Raw genomic sequence first — 19951 nt, forward strand, 5'->3', positions numbered from 1 at the left:
GTGCTACGTCTTCAATTTGCCGTTTGTCGCGGAAGCACTGAAAATGGACTTACAGCTTGCGGTTAAGGATAAATTTCGCAGCAGTTGTATTCCTATTTTCGTAAGAAACGCTTTTTGTCGTAATGGTTTTATGTTAATTCCAAATCTTTGTTTTTCAACAGGTTTTCTTTTTCTAGTTTTCTTTTTTTGTCGACCACTGCTTATAAAGGGGATGAAAGTTATAAAGATAAAAACTATATTTTGTAGTGTTAATTAAAACATATTTGATTTCTGTATTTCCATGACAAGTAAAATCTTCTCGTAGGGAGCAAAGAAGGGATATGGAGGCCTTCACAGCTTGCAGAAGAAAGAACCCCCTGTCGCTCAAAATTGGTCGTTTACTCGACTTCGTCCAACACCACCCTGGCAACCAAATTTTAGTCGACTGAAAGCCGGCGATGTGAGCAAATTTCATAAAATTTCTTCTAATTTTGTCTTCATGTTTCCACAATATAATTTGATGTTTTTCTTTTGGCTTAAGTGTGATTTACCTTGTGTAAATGATCTGCTTCAATTAAGTTCAAGATGTGATTTATTATTATTATATCAGCTTTTGTTTGTAAATAAGACTTTTCGAATGTCATTTAAGATACTTTTTTATCTTTTCTTTTTTCCCTTTTTTATTTTTGGCCACGGCACCTATTTTGGTTTCATTTATTTATCGATTTTGTCCAGGATTTTGTGACAAGCCCTAGAACTATGAGACGGCTAGTATCTTCAAAAAGAGTCAATAAAGGTGAGGTATTTAAATATGTATTTGCTCTTTCAAATGTCATTTTCCTGAGGGTGGTCTTATCCAGTTGAAATTTTTCACCTATCGCCACCCCTGCTCCCTGTTCGACTCCCAGGGAAGTCACTCAAAAAATCGCCTAAAATTATCCAGAATAAATTATTAGCTAAATTATAATTATTAGCTAAAAAGTGTCGATAAGACCCAAAAATAACAAAATACAAAATTTTGTTGTTGAGCACATAAGAGACAAAAAGTCATAGTAAGTTATATTGTTTGTTATGATAATCAGTTTACACACATCTGTTCTTTTATTCCTGTTTTTGATATTGTTATGTGTTAGTTGAATACATAAGTATCAAAAAGGTAAATTGTTAAATCAGGCACCCAAAATATCAGATTACAATGAAAATCATTACCCACAATTATCGGATGGACCCCCCTGTATACAGAAAGTTCTAGTGAACCCCCCTGGGATTCGACTTGACAATGAAACTTGCGACGAAACCACAATCTTTGAGTTCAAAGAGAAATTTAAGCAAGAATATTTTTTATATGAACAGGTTTCCATCAGTTTCTAAACTAATGCATATTTTGAAACTGAATTTTCAAGTGTATTTGCCTGATATAATTAATAATTTGTAGTTTCACAGGTCCTTTGGTGATGTCTGTGACTTGGGTATTTCTGAACAAGCGAACCAAATTGCCCTTTTGATTATATTCGCAAATCAAATTTTGCAGAAATCTAACCCAGAAATGTTCTCGTATTTCTATCACCATTGAGAAACCATTGATATCCTACAATAAACAGAATCTATTCCTTGTCATCTCATTAACCGGGTCCGGCGTATGAAATTTCACCTCGTAAGGCATATCAAATGCAAAAACCCACTTTGCTCTTTAACAATATTAATTTACAACTGCGATGGGTTATGTATTATCAGACCAGGGGCGGACACTTGGTCAAATATTGGGGGGGCAAGCCTATTGTTTTAATAAGATGACGTCACATTTCCCATTGTTTTAGAACAAAAGACCATTGTTCTCTAAAGTATTGGGGGGGCGATCGCCCCCCCTCGCCCCCCCAAGTGTCCGCCACTGTATCAGACCTATTCAAATTTTTTAACATCGACTCTTTGGTTACGATATCTGAGATCACTTTTTCTATGGCCTAACTAAGACGATGGATTTACACGTGACCCGCAAACCTATCTATTCATTGACCTCATTTTTAATTTTTTTCGGTCACTGATATTTTGAGCCAATGTTTTTATGAGATCCGTGTGTTCTTAAATAAGAACAAATTATGATATTGTATGTTTGTTGTTTTGATTATGGTTTTTAAACTCGACAAAGGTACCAAGTTACTTAAATACGATTTTTAATTGTTTATTATTTAACTCCTTCCTAGGCCAATCTTAATCTATGACCAATATAAGTTTGCTGTCGTTATTATACGGGTGTGTAATTGCTCAATATAATTTTTTTTATTTTGTTTCCAGCGTGTAATTTTATTTTGTTTCCAGTGTGTAATTGCTCAATATAATTGTGTTTTTATTTTGTTTCTAGTTCGATCGAAAAGCGAAGATGACGCATTAGATGCTTACACACCTAGTCGAAGTAACACCAGCTCTAGACGCGACACCCTTAGCAAGAAAGAAAACACGTTACGAAGAGATATATCAAACGCATCGCAGCTATCTGGAGGTAAACAGGCTACTCTTGTATTTTTGATTGGATTTTGTTCTTTCGCGAATCTCGAGTCAACCTTATGCTTATGTTTCATTGATCTTTCTCTTCTCTCCGTTCGTCGTTTATATCCAGGACTCCAGCTCTTATCCGTCTTACCGGTAGTTAATCTCACTGATAGTCTTGCAAAATATGTTGAGACAAACAATAGCACCCCTGAGCTCGCCTAGCACTACCCCCCTGCAAGTAGCTTTTTGTCAATCTTCGAGAAAACCACCTGGCATGGTTCGTTTCTCTAATTTTTTCTTTTTTCTTCTTTTTATTATGACTTGGATTGTAATTGTTTATTTAGTTTTGATAAATTCATATTGTTAATAGTTTTTTCAATACTTTCGACTCTTTCGACTTTCACATTATTGTCTTTATTTACAATTTGCACTTCGTAATACAAACATGCAGGGTCGTGAGCCCCAACAGGCAGTCCCATTAAAAAGTCTTCTGGGGCCTGGGTCAGATTTGGCTTATTGTGACGTCATTACACCTGTAAATAATAGAAGCATACTTTCTACAGTTTCAGACACAAGTATTCTTGAAGAGGATATGATGATTCTAAGCGTAATCGAGGCCTACTGCTTCAGTGCGAGGCAAAGACAAACAATGAATTGTAAGTACTTTATGAACCTTTCATCAATTTAGCTTTTTTGTAGCTACCAGTCGAATGTAAATTGATGTCTCTGAAGCATGCGTTTAGAACACAGTAAAGTGTTCATTCTTACAGAGCAAATGAAAACTCCGAAGTTTGTTCACAACTAGGAAATAAAAGGTAAAGGCGTGGTTAGAATTCAGGGCTTTTGGAATTTCGATGGATTCGTGTCTCATTTTCCACGCTATACTTTTCGACAACAGTCCTCGATTCTTAGGCTCTGATGCTGTCTTCTTTAGCCGGCGACTTCCTTTACATACAGTATCAATTTGCGCATTGTGTCATTACCACACGACAGAAATATCATCACATTAAGTTCTTTTTAAGCGCAAAAGTAACAATCACTTGAAAAAGCATTAGGTTGGTTTTAAGGTTTTTAAGTCAGCGTTTGGTACCACAAACTTTGCTACATTGCTACAAGCTGAAAATTGCTACAAGTGGTAACAAAATGATATGAATTTTAAGAGTAACGTCTTGTGCGACACTGCTCTCTATGTGAAAGGTCGGGTCTTTACCAGAAGGTGAACTTAAATTTGTGTCTGGAAGAATTCAAGAAAGGATGGTGCAACTGACTGGGTCCGTTTCTTAACCTATCAATAGTCACCAATCCTTCGCGTAGCTTAAAAGTCAAGATTCCCGCAACCTCCAGGTTTTTTCGCTTCAGTGCGCGTGATGCTTCTTTCAAGATTGGTAAAAACAGGGGCACAAGAGCATTGGACGCTGTTGCTTTGATAAACCCCTTTGTATGTGGTTATTCTTGACAAGCATTGGCAATTGCCACGTGATCGTCACCGTCGACTTCATGTTTTTTTATCAATCGGAAAGGTGAATAGTGTTGGGACTGCAAATTGAAGACATTTTAGGCAATCACTAGAGAAAAGGAAGAGCTATTGGCCAAAGGAGGATGTATCAACAGGAAGTTTTTTCAAATCGCCAAGCAGAAATAGATGCGATCCTTGTTTCATTATGTTGCGATGCTTCTAAACTGTATGGAAGACAATTTATAGTAGCAACCATGGTGGAACAAAGCACATGTTGGTTTCCAGCGGTCTTCTACTGAAAATGACAACTCTGGTTTCAAAAACTGGGCTCCTGATACTGAATCCATGAATAGATTTGCTAAAGCTGATAGCAAAGGTTAATGAAATTAGTATGAAACCGTCTCCTACAAAAAAGTAATATTTTTGAAGTCGCAGTCGATCTACTGGTATTGGAGTTTGTTTAAAGGCTTAAAGTGCTTGGATGGCAAAATTTTGATGTAAAAGGCATTTGTTTGCTAAACTCATTCGATCCATTCATAATTGTGTCTATTGCAATCATCTTGATAAAAATTATATTGCCACAAGATAAATTAGGCCTGTTTTCATTTTGCACAATGCTTAAGTCCACGTATCTGGCAAATACTATTGATGATTAACTACTTCAAGTATTTTTAACATTGCTTAATGCCATTGCAAGTTTAATAATGTTATAATGAACAATTAACTATTTCTATCATTTGAACAACTATAATTATTGAACAACTAACTTGATGAATAACGAACTCGGCTAATCGACATTGAAATCAGTCATCTAATATGTTCGTGTAGCAAAATTAACAATTCAAATCACTTAGAAGGCAGAGCATGTACAAAGAAGGTCGAGCCATCTTTTGCCTTCCAAACAACAAATGTTTCACACCAAACTTTTTCAAAGAGGGGGGAGGGGCAGTTTGCAGGAATTTCACATCCTTGAGTTCCAGTTTCGGCAAAAGAATTTTCTGCCCTAGCCCTGGGCAGTTAAGCTTTCCTTGAAATCGGTTGAAAACCAGGGGCTGATTTCAATCTCGATCGCGTTGAGGTTCGATTTGATTTATTCTAAATCAATCACCTTCTTTGTCACGTGTTCTGTCTTTATTTAGTGGAGGACCAATTGTCCGATAATCGAACGAGCGACAAGGCAAAATTGATAGGCCGGCCGATTGGAGACACAGACGACGACGCAGCTGACCGGAAACGCAAAGGGAAAATATCAAAAATTGCGGGCGGCTGCTTTCTTGGATGTGGCCTAGCCAAACCAAAAACCCTGAGTCTGCAGTAAATTATGCAGTGAATTAAGCAATAATAGATCATACAGTTAATTATGCAGTTGGCGTTATTAGAAGTTTCGTTATCCACTACATCTCGCACGACGTACTAAGGGATTTAGGTCTGCATTACTAGATCTGCATTACGTCATAGCCTGCACTACGTCATTGTCTTCATAAATCGACAATCATCGACTTGACTTACTACCCAATCGGTTAAAATCTGAACTTGTTATTGATTGGCTGTTGCTTTGTCTTTTCACCAATCAGACTGCGAGAAGGGAATTCTCGACTGTATGTACCGTAAATCTATCTACAAGTGCACTGCTACCAGCTTTTTAAAAACTGAAATGCCCTTCATTCAAACAAAACAACTTGGAGCGTTAAACCCCAAAACAAAGTTTTTACCAATCTCTTTTAATGAATGCAGACTTTGATGTTAACTGTGTTTGGAAAACTCCTTTATCACAAATATGTTTCAATCCAGCAGACCTTTTAATTAGTATAAGAGTCGGGTTTGCTAATTTCATGTTCAGCAGTGCTATGACTTCACACAATTTTCTTTGACATACCTTTAGCACGAATATATGTGTTACTGTCGGTATATGTGTTACCGATAATATCGTAGAATCAAAGCAAGGTTTCGTCTTAGCTTCAAATCGAAGTTTTTATCATATATCATCGTTTAGGATGAGCATGGAAGAATCGATTCAGCCAAACAATGAAAAGCTAACCGTTTAGTGATAGTCAGATAGCAGTCATAGTGATCCTTTAGAAGATTATCTAGAATCTAGATCCAGTCAGTAGAAGAAACAGTATTAGGAGTGGATCACTCTCGTTTAAGATTACGATAATCCAAATTAAGATTTGTGAAAAGCACAAAGTAGGAACAAACGCTAGATGCAAAGTAAGTGGTAGCTCACTACGTACAAGGTATTGTATTTACAACTAATAGTTTGATCTGTGTTCTGATTGGATAGCGTGTTGACATGCCTGCCCGTCCGTTGCCAGAATGCGGAGGAGCGTTGCAACGTAGGGGATTATCTCATGTTAAGGTCCGGTAAGGTACGAACACCAGCAAGATTTCTGCTACTGCGCATTTGCCCTGCGTATAACGATAAGAATCAACCGTGAAATTTGCTTTGTGTACCGTGATACACAAGTAGACAGGCTCAGAATTCTGTGAAAGCACAGGTTAATGAAACCTCTCACGATGAAAGCTGCAATGGACGAATCTCGTACTCGCGCTGTATCTGATTTGTTTTTGTTGTTAATAACCACGAACTAACCCCCGTGTCAGTAACATTAGACTAAATTGCCTGCTAAGAAAATGTAGGTGTTTAGGCCCATAAGTGCCTGTTATGGAGTTAAGGGGTAAGGGGGGTAAATAAAGCATAATAAAGAATTAGATCGACATCTCGAGATTAAAAATTATAAATATCAGATTGAATTATATTGTATTTAACCAGCTATTTATCAGTAAATTGTCTGTAATTTATTTTTCTTTTTAATAGTTCAGATCTAGTTTTTTTTGGTATATGAGCATTTGCGTGTTGTGGCGACGATGAATTGGCATCAAAAGTAAAGATAGTATTATGTTAATATATTTGCAAATTATTGCTAGAATTTTCTTAAATGGCATTTGTTAGATTGGTATCGGATTTTATTTTGATAAAAGTTACTTATTGATAGATAGCTAGAATAGTGTCATTTCTGTACCTCGATGTGCCGGAAGTGACATATGTGCATTTACATTCGAGCGATCATTATTAGCAACACAGAACTTAGTATTTCTTTTAATTTCATCGTCAAGCTTGGGTATATTAGAGCACAATGGAGAAATGTCTGAGACACTTTGGGCTGAGTCGATTGAAACATCAGGAGTTTGAAAATTCCTTCCCTGCTGATTTCAACACTTTATAGAGTTCCTGGTGCCAGCAAAGCGTAGGGTGTGACCGAGTCACCCAAAGACCCTTCCACCCTTTTCGTTTATTTTGCAAATGTCTGAGGTAAAAAAGACTAAAATGCCCATTTATTCTTTCTGTTCTGTTTAGTCTTTTTCCAGCCACTTTGTCAGATAGGGCAGGTCCTTGTCTTACATCTTGTTACTTGCGCTGAGTTTCATAGAAGTTGTCAGTCGACCAAATGGGTGATGGGATTTGAGTTAGAATTCCAAGAATTTGTAATGAAATTACACAAAAGGTAGGCAGTTCTTCGCGTCCCGGCTGCGTTTGGTTTGGCACCCTCTCTAAAAAAATAATGCACCCATCCTCCTGTATTTCCTTTATTCAATACTTGACGCCTCAGGCTGCTCTGGTTTACAGAGTTCCTTTGCTTGGAAGATTTCCTTAGTTCATTAGAATGATTTATTTTTCACGTCTCACCCTGGTGTTCAATTTTATTTCCCGTTGTGCCTCTAACCCTGGTATAACAAATCGATAATATCGAGGTTTTTTTGTTCTCTCGTGCATATCATGCTAGCGATACTTAGTTTTTTCGTTTAAAAGAAAGTTTATTTTTGAATTGTACATAAGTGTTATGGATTGGAGATTGTATATAGATCGATAAATAGAATAGGCGATCGCGTTAGATATAAATTAAGAGTGCAATAAAACTGTTATAAATAAAACCGCTTAAACGTTGATAGATGATGTTAATGGAGTGAATTAAATTATGAATATTTCATCATCTCTCGTAAGCTATCTGCTTTATATCTTAATAATTGACAATAACCAACTGAATGTAGAAGCAACTGTACAAACAATGTTGATGATCTAGACAAATTTATAACTACAAGAATAACGATCTTCCTAATCTCCTACGTCGTTCAAAGAGGGAAGAGGAGAGTAAACCAATATTGTTCAAAGAGGGAGGGGGGTAGCTGAATTTGCCCTTGAAAACTGACATTAGTGTACCAAGCCTTTTGGCAAGCACTGTGTATCGGTTGCATATATTTGTAGCTCGAGGCATCAGATGGAGCACACAAGAAATAGACCCTCGTCATTGGTCTGTAGATCTTAAGAGAGTATCCCAAGTTTATCAAGTACATGTGATTATTTTCTGGTATCTAAAAAGTAATCAAGAAAGTAAAGACAAGTACATGTATGTTTAATACAATGCTGCAAAATAATAAAGTGCAAGAATACGATGATATAAATCAAAATTGTTAAACGATTCATAACAGCCAGAGTCCATCTTTGCTCAGTGCAGACAGTATGCTCGCATTTATAGTATGATTGGCTTAAAGGCTGGGCCTATCTCCTCTAACATGAAAACGCTAGGGTTTTATTTAGTGGTAGTTGTTTAAGTATCCATTATTGAATTCTGTTTGAACACAAAAGGTTTCAATGCTAAACTGATTTGGAGATGCAGAATATTGGCAAATTGTTGCATCATGCGCCATTTTTCAACAGTCAAAGCAATTTCTGACAACGTTCTGTTTACTCGACGTTGTCTAGGCTGCATGTCCTTTAAAACAGCATGTCTAGTTACCAAAAGCCTCACTTGTAGTTTACAAATGCCAAGAATAGGCCACAAAAATAGAGACACAAGTCAGTGTTTTTATCATCAATGAGGGTTTCTCAATATGTTCTGTGACAGTTACTATCCGTAACCATTGCAAACAATATTTTACCACAAATTGATAAGGTTTCTATTACAAGGGATATTGTAGGTTGTTCAGAAAATTCTTTTGCGGCTTTTCAGAAAATTCCGTTTTAATTTGCTTCACTATTCACGCTTGTCCCTGCTCGTGCCCCTTTTTCTACTCCCAACGACCTTTCTTCGTACCATTCACGATCCGAAACTAAGGTTCTAATTGCTTCATTAAACAGGCAGTTCTAGGAAATCATGGACAATTTAGCCCAGGAATGGGGACCAGCTAATTACGGGCTTTAAAAAGGATTGTGTACCAAGGATCTTCTGCTTCACAAAAAGGTCTAGTGCCATCCTTCGCATTTTGCGCTGTCTTATGCATTATTTTGGTTGTTTATTGTTTGTTTTAACCGTTGTATGGCATTCTATAATCTTTCCTTCGCAGCAGTTAACTAAATTTAGGTCAAAGAGCCTATGACATGAAGAATCGAGTTAAAATGGTTTTCTACGTCAGTTAAGGTGGATGTATTTACCAGTTAAGGTGGTTTTATTCCTCGGCTAAGGTGGTTTTCATCAGAAGTTAAGGTGGTTTCCATTCATTTAAGGTTATGGTATCCTTGTAGATTTTAATTCACTTAAGGTGAGTCAAGACTTCAATCAAAAGACTGTTTCACACCATCATGTCTGCTGTTTCCCCTTCCACAGGCTAATTGTGTTTTCTTTTATTTTTTGAAGATATTGTACGAAATGAAGATGCGAGATGTTGAAGGGAGAATCACCCCCTTTCAAAAATCTGATGAAGATTATCAAGATTTTCTTATAGACAAGTAGGTGATGGTGTGAGACAGTTTTTTAGAATTAGTTTCGATTGATTTCTAGAATTTTTAGCGTGGTAGACAAAGTAGAGTAGCGTTGTGGTAAAATGCTTTTTAATTCGTACTTTTGAGAGGGTGATTTTGTACTTGTGTGTGTATGTCAACAGTTAACTGTCACATTTTGTGAAAAAGCGACTGCTTTATATTTCATACTAAATTTTGTCCAATTCTGTTTATATAAACTCATTTTTCAATTCATGTTCAAGATAAAGTCTTCAAGACGATAAAACGTAACCTGGTGATTATGTGTGAATTTAGGCAACCTGATAATCTGCTAGGCCTAGTGAATATAACAGATTGTTCTAAATAGGACAGAGAGGACGCATTCTCATAGCCGGTCCAAAATCAAATAAAACATAGTGAATATTCCCTAGTTTTTAGAATGGAGATTTGTAATCATGGTGAATCATCTAATCTCGTGGTGAATTATCTAATCTCGTGGTGAAATGTTAATGATTTTTTTCTATTCTGTCCTGCATAATTTCGTTATTTTTCGCTAAAAGAGAGATGTTTAAGAATGTAATCTTAAGCTAAATCTTTCTCTGGTTATGTTATCAGTGGAGTTGCGTGAATTTATACAATGAAGGCAAATCTTTCAAAGATGCTTAAATCATAGGGTTGGAAACTGGCTAAAAGAGCAGATGACTTCAACAATGAAATATAAGATAAAATCGTTATGCCACATGCCAGATCTTGAGTTACTCGGCTGGCCATTCTTGTTTAGAAAGACAGAAAATTCGAAATAGCCGCGACGGCGTTTATCTACTGAAATCTGCCTTGACTATCGATTTTGCCATGTGCTCTAAACATAAGATTTGCTCACCTTTCCATTACAAAATTATGCAGTTATTCTTATTACCATGTTATTATGTTGCGAGGAGATTTTTGTATTTAGAGATGTGGAATTTAATGTTTTGATGAATGTTCTCATAGATGTGCTATTTTGTAGTTGCAAAAATTTTGAAAAATGAGATTTGTAGATTGTCTTATTTTCGTATTTATTGTTTACGCTGGTCTTGAACTTACGTCTGCCTTGGCTTTTAAGGCGCAACGTTGATTTTAAAACTCGATGTCGCAAATGGAACTAACGGACAACGAACAACCCGCGCTGATCAACTGCTGAATGACATAAAGCGCGCCTCCTTTCAGACAAGTTATTGACCCGACCCTCTGCCAGTTATTCAGCACTTTGCTCCAAATAAGTACACATAAAGTAATGCAATTTTAGTAGGTTGTTGTTGTTTTATCTTTCTCCCAGTTTAGATCAACGTTTGAATTCATTTTCATTCACTCTTAAGGAAGCTTTTTGCATCTTCTTGCAACAGACAACGTATTCTTGAAAATAATTCATCAAAGCATTAGACTAGAGTTTTCTGTTGATAAAAAATACATCATAGCCTACTTCTTTAGCAGTTGTGCCAAAACACTGGTAATTTTCCATCTAGAAATTTCTTTCTGCACTTTATAGTCAAATCAAAGCCGCCGATTTCGATATCTATTATTCGAATAAAATTATCGAAAGGAAAAGTTTGCAATTTCCCCTTCGACCTTTTATTATTACGATATTGCTATTGTTCACGTGATTATATAAACCACTTTTCACAGTAAGTAGCAATGTTTTATGTTGTAAAGAATTAGTAGTTGTTTCGTTTTAAGCGAGCGTAATTGATTAGGGAGGGATAGGGAAGTAAAACGTGATTCACCTTTTTTTCCGCGTGAAATTCGTTCTTTTTTCGTAATTACATCCTAGTCAATTGTATTTATACTCATTTGTTTACCTCAATGTGGTAGGCCAAATTATGACACAGATATTATAAGGTTTGCTTTGAACGTAAGTGAGAATGACAGCAGCACTGCGAATTTCATGTAGTTGCATTTTGCAGAATTCGCTTGGTGCGTTTATGGTATGCTACCGGTTCATATAGATATAATCTGTGAAGCTAAATACACCTCTTGCGTTGGCTTTGAAAAAGTTTCAGCTTGGTAGGTTATTTGGCAGAATTCTGACAAAATTCGCAGATTTGAATCCCGCATAGCTAATACGTTAAAAGTCTCGAACTCGAAGTAGCTTTTTGGGTAATTTAGCTCACGAAACTCATGGTGACATCAAACAGAGCGGAATTTTCCATTACAGGACATCCTGTAATGATGTAATCTCCAAACAACAAAGCCTAACTCGGCTTCGCTGAACATTTCACCCTAGGTGCAACCGTCAAAACTGCCTATTTCCAACTCTATATCAAATAAATTATACTTTTTATAAAGAAGTCTTATATTCTTTTATTTAATCATAAATCATTTTTCAGGTGTTAGTCCAACCAATTTGCTGCCCCCAGCTGTGCCCCCACACTTCAGCTTCAAACCAGTCACCCCTCCAAGGGCCCACTATCCTGGCAAACATCGATTGATCGCAAAGAAATCAAGAAAAAAGAAAACCGAGGCGTGAGTCACTGTATTTATCATTAATTATCTAGAGATTTTTATATATTTTACAGTTTCCAAATGATCACATTTACCAGTAAACTCAGAGATTCAAAGTTAGAACCGTCCTGTCTTGTGCACCAAAATATGTATGTATGAGTACGACGTAAGTTTATGTTTTTATCCACAACTCTGTATATTTTTTCCATTTTGTTCCCTTGGACCATTATTCTGAAGTTTTATTCTGTCAACGAAAAAGCTTTAAATGTGTTGTAAAATGTTGGCTTTTTTCAAAGCTATTTTCAAATTCAGCACCTCAAAAAAATTGTTCATATTTATCCCAATGGTTTTATCATGGTGGAGACTCATCGATATTCTGTTTAGATAGCGTCCCCGTCGCTCCCTCAAACAAAGTCTTCTACATTGTTACGCTTTTAGGTTTGTCGGTGCTAAGTCTACATATATTTACATTTGACAAAACCCCAGTAATTTATGTACTGAAGACAAGACATTCAGAAACAGGAGATGAACAGTCACAACATTGTTAAACGTTGCCTTTTAGCTAGTGGCTGTCCATAAACTGGTTTAAGTTTGGACTAAATCGCATGTTTGTAAAGCTGGTTGTGTTCGTAAGCAGTGTCATATCTTATCGGTGTCTTTCCTTTGCAGTCATCATGTAATTTTACTCTTTTTAGAGACGTTTCAAATGAAGTTCACGATTTGAAATCGCAGGTCCATAATCTTCATAAAGTGAGTGATTTGAAAAAATAATTTGCGAAATGTATTATATCTTGTAAAGTTGCTTGGATGTTTATGGGCTAGAGAATCTATTACAACTAGTAATTTATTTGCAAAATCTGTCTGAAATTGTAGGTACAAATGTTCCAATTCAAATTGCTCATAAGTTAATTATACTACTAGTTCTTTTTTAGAGCTACCAGCGATATCGCTTGGTTACGTCACAATAAATCGTACAGGGCCTTTTTGACATACTCGTAAGGGGAGCAATTACCCCACCAGCCCCTGTGGCCGGACATTATTTAAACAGTAGACTATTGTCGCTCGTTTTATAAGGAGGAAAGGCATACTAAATCTTTCGAAATTTTTTAATGTCAGGCTTGGATCTGAGGTTGTAAGGTTTTACTGAAAAGTTATTTTGCAGACAGAAGGAGTTCGTTTTCAACCTCGCGCAATTTTCTTTCTGATTGGCCTTTTTCAATCCACAACTGGGTATATAAATTTCCAAGCTCAGATTTTTCAATCAATAATCTGACATTTTGTACTCCGATGAATGTCAAACGAATGTTTCGAAATGCTTGCTTTTCTCAAAGCCATCAAGAAATGTGGCTATTCAGTAACTATGCACTTTTACTTGGTGCTTAAAGACTTATTTCTAACAATAAGCCTTTGCGCGCGTGGCAAATCGTCCTGGCGACGATACTAACAGTGGCGGTAAACTTCTACGGATGGGCCAAAATTGTTTGAGGACGGTCTGAAAATGCACGAAGGAATGTCTACACACAGTGGCGGTGCCAAGGGGGTAAGGGGGTAATCCCCCCATATTTGTAAAAACATTGTCTACATATTTCTTCTAAAAACGGATTAAAAAGCGCTAGGTAGGGGTAGTTCATATTTCCTAAGAAAAATTAACCTGGTACAAAGCACTGAAATGAGGCAAAAGGGGCGTGATCTCACTGACCACGCCCATTACCCTCCCACTCTGCAATATCTGGCGCCGCCATTACCTTCACAGCGCATTTGCTCGTTGGGTATTTAATTGCGATCTTTCTATCAACAGCAAACTTTATATTTGAGAGAGAATCTTGAGGAGGAGCGTGAACAAAGAAGACAGTTCGAGAAGTTACTACAAAGAACATTGAAAAAAATCGCCCCTGACATCGAGCTTCAGATGCGAAGAGAGTCGACCCTCTCCACCCGATCCTCAATCGGTGGAATGTAATATATACTGTTATTAAAGTTAGGGAACTTTCTTAACGAACAACCATATTTATGTAACTGCTATAAAATGCATTTATTCTTTTGCATAACTGTATTATTACCTTGGTTTTCAACCATGTAATTTTTAAAGAAATAATTTGTAAAGGAAAGGGTTGGGTTTTGTTAAATGATAGTTAACCGCGCTGTATCATAAGGTAAAGGTTTTGTGGGGGAAATTTTAATACTTTCTATAACTGTGGGAAAGTCAGCTAGTTGGATAAAGGATTTTTGTACTAGAGGAATTGAATTTGAATGGATGGAAGTTTTAATAAAGGGATTTTTAATATCGCAACATCGTCGAAAGAAACTCATTTCCACGACTGTATGTTTTCTGACTTTTCATATTCATTTCTTATTTGTTGTTTTTGTAATTAAATCCTTTGATGTTTCCAAAAAAGGTTGTTTTAAGGTCCGAGAAGATTAATAATCATAAGTTAACTTCACCTAGTCGGAACCATCTCTTATGTGTTAGAAATTGCTTGACAATTACCCCCCGAATTGTCAGATTTGAAGATGTTGATATTTTAGATTCCAGTAAAGGTATTGCAAGGCATGCTGGGAGGCTGTTACGCCATCAGTCTATACTTTCTCATGTTCTTGAAGACCCTTCATTCTGTTCTCAATCTTACCATACATCCGCCCCCCATCCCCACCCCTTCTTAAATTTCAGCATTGGCATCCCCGTGAAATCAATGTCTGCCCGCTTATGATATAGACGATCTCGTTATTTCCGCCATGTCTCCTCAAGCTACAGCGATAAATGTCCGTGTCAATTTTGCCGCAAGCCCACAACAGACCTACGAAAAGGTTACAGGTGTGCTTTCATTTTCACAGTTTTATTTGATTATGATTATTATTACGCCCTAAATCTTGCCTCTACAATTCGTACAGGTGACCAACTATCTGTACCGAGTATTCATTTAATAAATATATATATTTTCAATGATATTACGTGTTCTTTCTTTTTTACATCAAGGACACTTTGTTCTGTTTCTTCTCGAACCAATGCTCTTATGTTCTATTTACCTGTTTTGTCTATTAATCCGTTCATTAAAGTTTTTGGACAAGCAAAGATGATTTTACGCAACAAACAAATGTTCCTTTGGCCCTGAAAATGTTTTTGCCAATGAACTGCTAATTTTTTGTATTTCTTAATGTAATTTTGAAACGTTTAAGAGCGACTTTCTAATTTATAACAAACTTGTATTAATTTCAGTTTATTGTAGTTATGAAATTTTCGCGTTTATACTTTTAATATCAGGTTAGCAATTTTGTGCCTACCTCTATTAGCCATTAAATAAATATATGTTTTTAATGATATCATGTTTTATTTCTTGTTCATTTCAATGACATTTTATTATGTTTCAACTCAAAATAATGTCCTTATGGTCTATCCACCCATTTTATCGATCTATGTTAATTTAGGCCTTTGGGGGAGCGCTTTGTTTCTTCTGGAAATATCATTTTACGAAACAAGCAAAGTTTTTCTTGGCAGTGAAAAATGTTTATGAATAAAATGAAATGATTTGCAATATTTATAAAATGTAAAACGTTTATGCTTTCAAATCTAGGAAAACTAACATAATTTATGTTATCTTCTACGTCCTGAATTAAGTATTAATTTATTAAATTTCGCCTTAGAAACAGTGATTATTTTAATTTAATCTCCCCGAGATTCCGAAACCGGAGCTCTCCTCACAATATCATATTGAATTTCCAGAGTGTCTGCTCACTTTGAGCGCGTCGTCACCTTTGTTGCCCCACAAAATTTGCGAACGATAACAGAGTACGTGTTTTAATCAGAATTGTAAGTCGATTACTGGGAAGATTATCTATTTCGAGATAAAGTTATCTTATTATGAAGTTTCCTATCCTCACAATAAGAAATATGCGCGATAATTAGTTTAAGTTTAACTAGTTGTATCTCAGGCTTCAATACCGTAAAAAATCGATAAAGCCCCCCCTTTCGAAAAGCACCCTCCAAGAAGCCCCAATCCAGAGGTTCACTCTTTTCAGAAATTGCATTAGTCGAAAATCAGTGTTTGCAGCAAAGTATTAAACGTATCACGTGGATCTACTTCGCGATCATAACGTGACGCTATTGGCTGAAACACAATTCTGACGTCAGATAACAGAGAACTAATATTTGAGATGATTCGCATCAGTTGACAGTGCATTCGGCAGATGCGGCAAACCTGGTGCCTGGAGGAGATCGCCAGACAAGCAAGAAGTTAACCAGATGAAATGGAATCCTCCAAGCAACTAAATAGTCCATTCTGTAGCTGTACATTGGAAGGTTCTTATTCATCTGGGAAATTTCATCTGGCGAAATGAACCGTTGCCGGGCATTTAGATCCGCTGATCACTGCAAAGTACAGGTTCGAAATATTGTTTGCTTTCATTGAAAATATTGACTCAGAATATCGATGTACGTCGGTTAATAGCAGATATCGCGACTGAACAACATACAAGGAGATATATTGGTTGCTTTTATTGGAAATATTGACTCAAAATATCGATGTACGTCGGTTAATAGCAGATATAGTGGTTGTACAGCATGCAAGAAGATATATTGTTTGCTTTCATTGAAAATATTGACTCAAAATATCGATGTACGTCGGTTAGTAGCAGATATGGTGGTTGTACAGCATGCAAGAAGATATTTTGTTTGCTTCCATTGAAAATATTAACTCAAAATATCGATGTACGTCGGTTAGTAGCAGATATGGTGGTTGTACAGCATGCAAGAAGATATACTGTTTGCTTTCATTGAAAAATATTGACTCAGAATATCGATGTACGTCGGTTAATAGCAGATATCGCGACTGAACAACATACAAGGAGATATATTGGTTGCTTTCATTGAAAATGTTGACTCAAAATATCGATGTACGTCGGTTAATAGCAGATATGGTGGTTGTACAAGATACAAGAGGATATATTGTTTGCTTTATTGAAAATATTGACTCAAAATATTCATGTACGTCGGTTAATAGCAGATATGGTGGTTGTACAGCATACAAGAAGATATTTTGTTTGCTTTCATTGAAAATATTAACTCAAAATATCGATGTACGTCGGTTAATAGCAGATATGGTGGTTGTACAGCATGCAAGAAGATAAACTGTTTGCTTTCATTGAAAATATTGACTCAGAATATCGATGTACGTCGGTTAATAGCAGATATCGCGACTGAATAACATACAAGGAGATATATTGGTTGCTTTTAATTGAAAATGTTGACTCAAAATATCGATGTACGTCGGTTAATAGCAGATATGGTGGTTGTACAGCATGCAAGAAGATACATTGTTTGCTTTCATTTAAAATATTGACTCAGAATATCGATGTACGTCGGTTAATAGCATATATCAACATATTGCAGCGTGGAACGAAAGATGATTTCTTTATTCAAAGAAAGTACTAACTTTCTGAGAGTAGCAACCAAGCTTGGATGTTACATAGATCTTTAATGGAAAAGTTCGCTATGATTATAAATTCACAGTGAATAACCAAGATACAGAGGATTGGAATCTTCTGCTTATCATTGTAACAGAAGCAACAAACACCACAAACTTTGAAGATACTTCAGCTTCCAATCAGAAACACGAAGCAGATTTAAAGTACTTTACATCATTCTCTGCTTATGAAATACAGATAAAAAAGGTAGAAATAAAGGGCCTGTTCATCAAAACAAACTTAAGAAGTAAAACGTATAGAAAACATCATTGTCAGAAATTCAATATGATCAGAAGGACATTTTACCCATCAGAGATTTTGCCCAAGAACATCAACAAGTTAATGATAGAAGAGACAAAATTTATCAAGTTAACCCCATCAAAGAAAGTCTAAGAATATCAAAAGTTGCCCCCATCGCAACACCCATAAAAAGATAAAGTAAAGGAGGCTAGGCTACCCCCATCAAATAAAGCTTAGGAACATCAAATGCTGAAGATTGTCTGAGACAGACTGAATGGTTCTGAAAACCCCATCACAAGACCCTTAAAGAGATGAAGCCACAGAGGTAACCCAATCGATGAAATCAAAGGAACATCAAAGACGGAGGCTGAAAAGCCTTTCGTAGGCTGAAAACAGATCAAAAGCTGCAGAAAACCCCATCAAAAAACCCTTATATAGATAAAGTCGATCAGGTTACCCCACCAAAGAAAGCCTAGCAACATCAAGATTGGTGAAGTCTCAATTATGATACCTTTGTAAAGATAAAGTCCTGTTATGCAAGTTGGCCCATCGACCTACACCATCTACAGTGCAACTGACAGATTGCATTAACAGTGACAGAAAATTAAAGACTGCAGGTACCCCCATCAAAATACCATCAATAGAGAAATATTTACATACTGCAGATGCTACCACCGAGAAAAAAAGCATGAAACATCGCATGCATCATCAACAACAACCACGAAAGGCAGAAGAATTGCAGAATCCCCTTACACAGATAACAGGTTATGAAAGGCGTGATATATATAGATTTGGGATCTAATCCCCATCAATGTGTTTTTATTGGCAAAGGCACCAGAGACCTGGAAACTAAAGGTATCCACATGGAATTTTCGAAGCTTGTCGACACAGGTATCGATAATATGCAAGTCAACAAATTAACTCACATGCTATTCAGAACTGACTCTTAAAAGCTTGTACAGAGATTCAGCTTGAATGCGGAATATGCAGGAATACATGTTTGATATTAAAAAAACTCTATCTAACTTTTCGATAAGCTCTACAATTTTTTAAGTAGTTCTAAGTTTGGAAATATTTATGGAAAACTTCACTTCAAAATGTATCAGAAATATTTATTCATCTTTCTTTAACATTGTATACATTGTATTATTGTCTTTTCTTCACCTTGTACAGCATTGAAAAATATTCTTTGTTCTAAAACAGAAACTAAAATTGTTAAGAAAAATCAAGTATTTAAACAATGCGATATATATGAAAAAAGTCTTGGTAAAAGTAAAACTAAAAAGTAAATCATCACATTATTATCAATTATTTCATTACACTGATTTTATTACATTAATGCTGAAAATCATTACTTTTAGTATTTTATTCTTTAATAAATTAGGCTTTTATACAATAGCAACTTCAAAACTAATTAAGGCCTACTAAGAAAAACAAACTTAGAGAAAATATGTTTACAATCTAAAATGTATTTTTTACATGTTCAGGTTAAAAAACCTAGATTTGGAAAAAAGATTCAACGAATCCTACAGTTGCATTTTTCCTTTTTTCTGTGATCTTAGTCAGTTCTAAAAACAGGCAGGAACTTCCCATAATTCACAAATTTCAAAAGGCAGTACCTTTACATTGATCTGAAGTGAGAAGGAAATCAGGGTTGCAAAACTTTGTCTATAACTAAACGACTAAAATTTTCATTTTTTTTGCTTAAATCCTATCACAATATATTATACACTGAAAAATTCATTCTATTGGATGTTTTATTTTAAATTGTAAATCATAAAAACATTATTAGTTCTAACTAAACATAAAACAAATAACTTAATTGCTAGCGCATTTTTATTATCAGAAATTTTAATGGGGCAGAAAAACATGCGAAATAGATTATAAATAAAAATACAGAAAAAGTATTTGAAAAGAAAATGCCATATCTTTGTAAATAAATTTTTTGCTTGAGTTCACTGATGAAAACCAAGGCTATTGACTTAAAAAAAGGTTAATACGCTCTTTTTAAAAGACCGCTTTATCTAACTAACCACACGAATGCTTTACTAGCTTCAAATTGCGACTAAATCATTTTTTTCAAAATTTCAACTCGAATGTTTTTTGGTCTGTTTTTGCCTTTAAGAGGGTAGTTTATA

The 19951-nt window shown here is 35.8% G+C and overlaps 1 protein-coding gene across 3 annotated transcripts in view; it reads left to right on the top strand.

Annotated features, from left to right (window-relative positions):
• Positions 1-15524, top strand: part of LOC135684738 (rho guanine nucleotide exchange factor 7) — a 37334-nt gene extending 21810 nt beyond the window's left edge. Inside the window, exons 20-26 of one of the 3 annotated variants that reach the window (XM_065200380.2) lie at positions 305-439; positions 715-775; positions 2339-2476; positions 3030-3122; positions 12002-12137; positions 12812-12866; positions 13915-15524. In XM_065200380.2, the coding sequence (XP_065056452.1) occupies positions 305-439; positions 715-775; positions 2339-2476; positions 3030-3122; positions 12002-12137; positions 12812-12866; positions 13915-14076 (780 nt within the window). In that variant the 3' untranslated portion in view covers positions 14077-15524. Of the gene's footprint in view, positions 1-304; positions 440-714; positions 776-2338; positions 2477-3029; positions 3123-5061; positions 7915-9555; positions 10685-12001; positions 12138-12811; positions 12867-13914 lie in introns of those variants that run through there. The other 2 variants (XM_065200381.2, XM_065200382.2) reach the window with 2 other exon arrangements.
• The last annotated feature ends 4427 nt before the right edge of the window (positions 15525-19951 follow it).

Source organism: Rhopilema esculentum, chromosome 21 (assembly GCF_057945365.1).
Source record: "Rhopilema esculentum isolate cy_ngs chromosome 21, ASM5794536v1, whole genome shotgun sequence".
Classification (NCBI taxonomy): Eukaryota; Metazoa; Cnidaria; class Scyphozoa; order Rhizostomeae; family Rhizostomatidae; genus Rhopilema; species Rhopilema esculentum.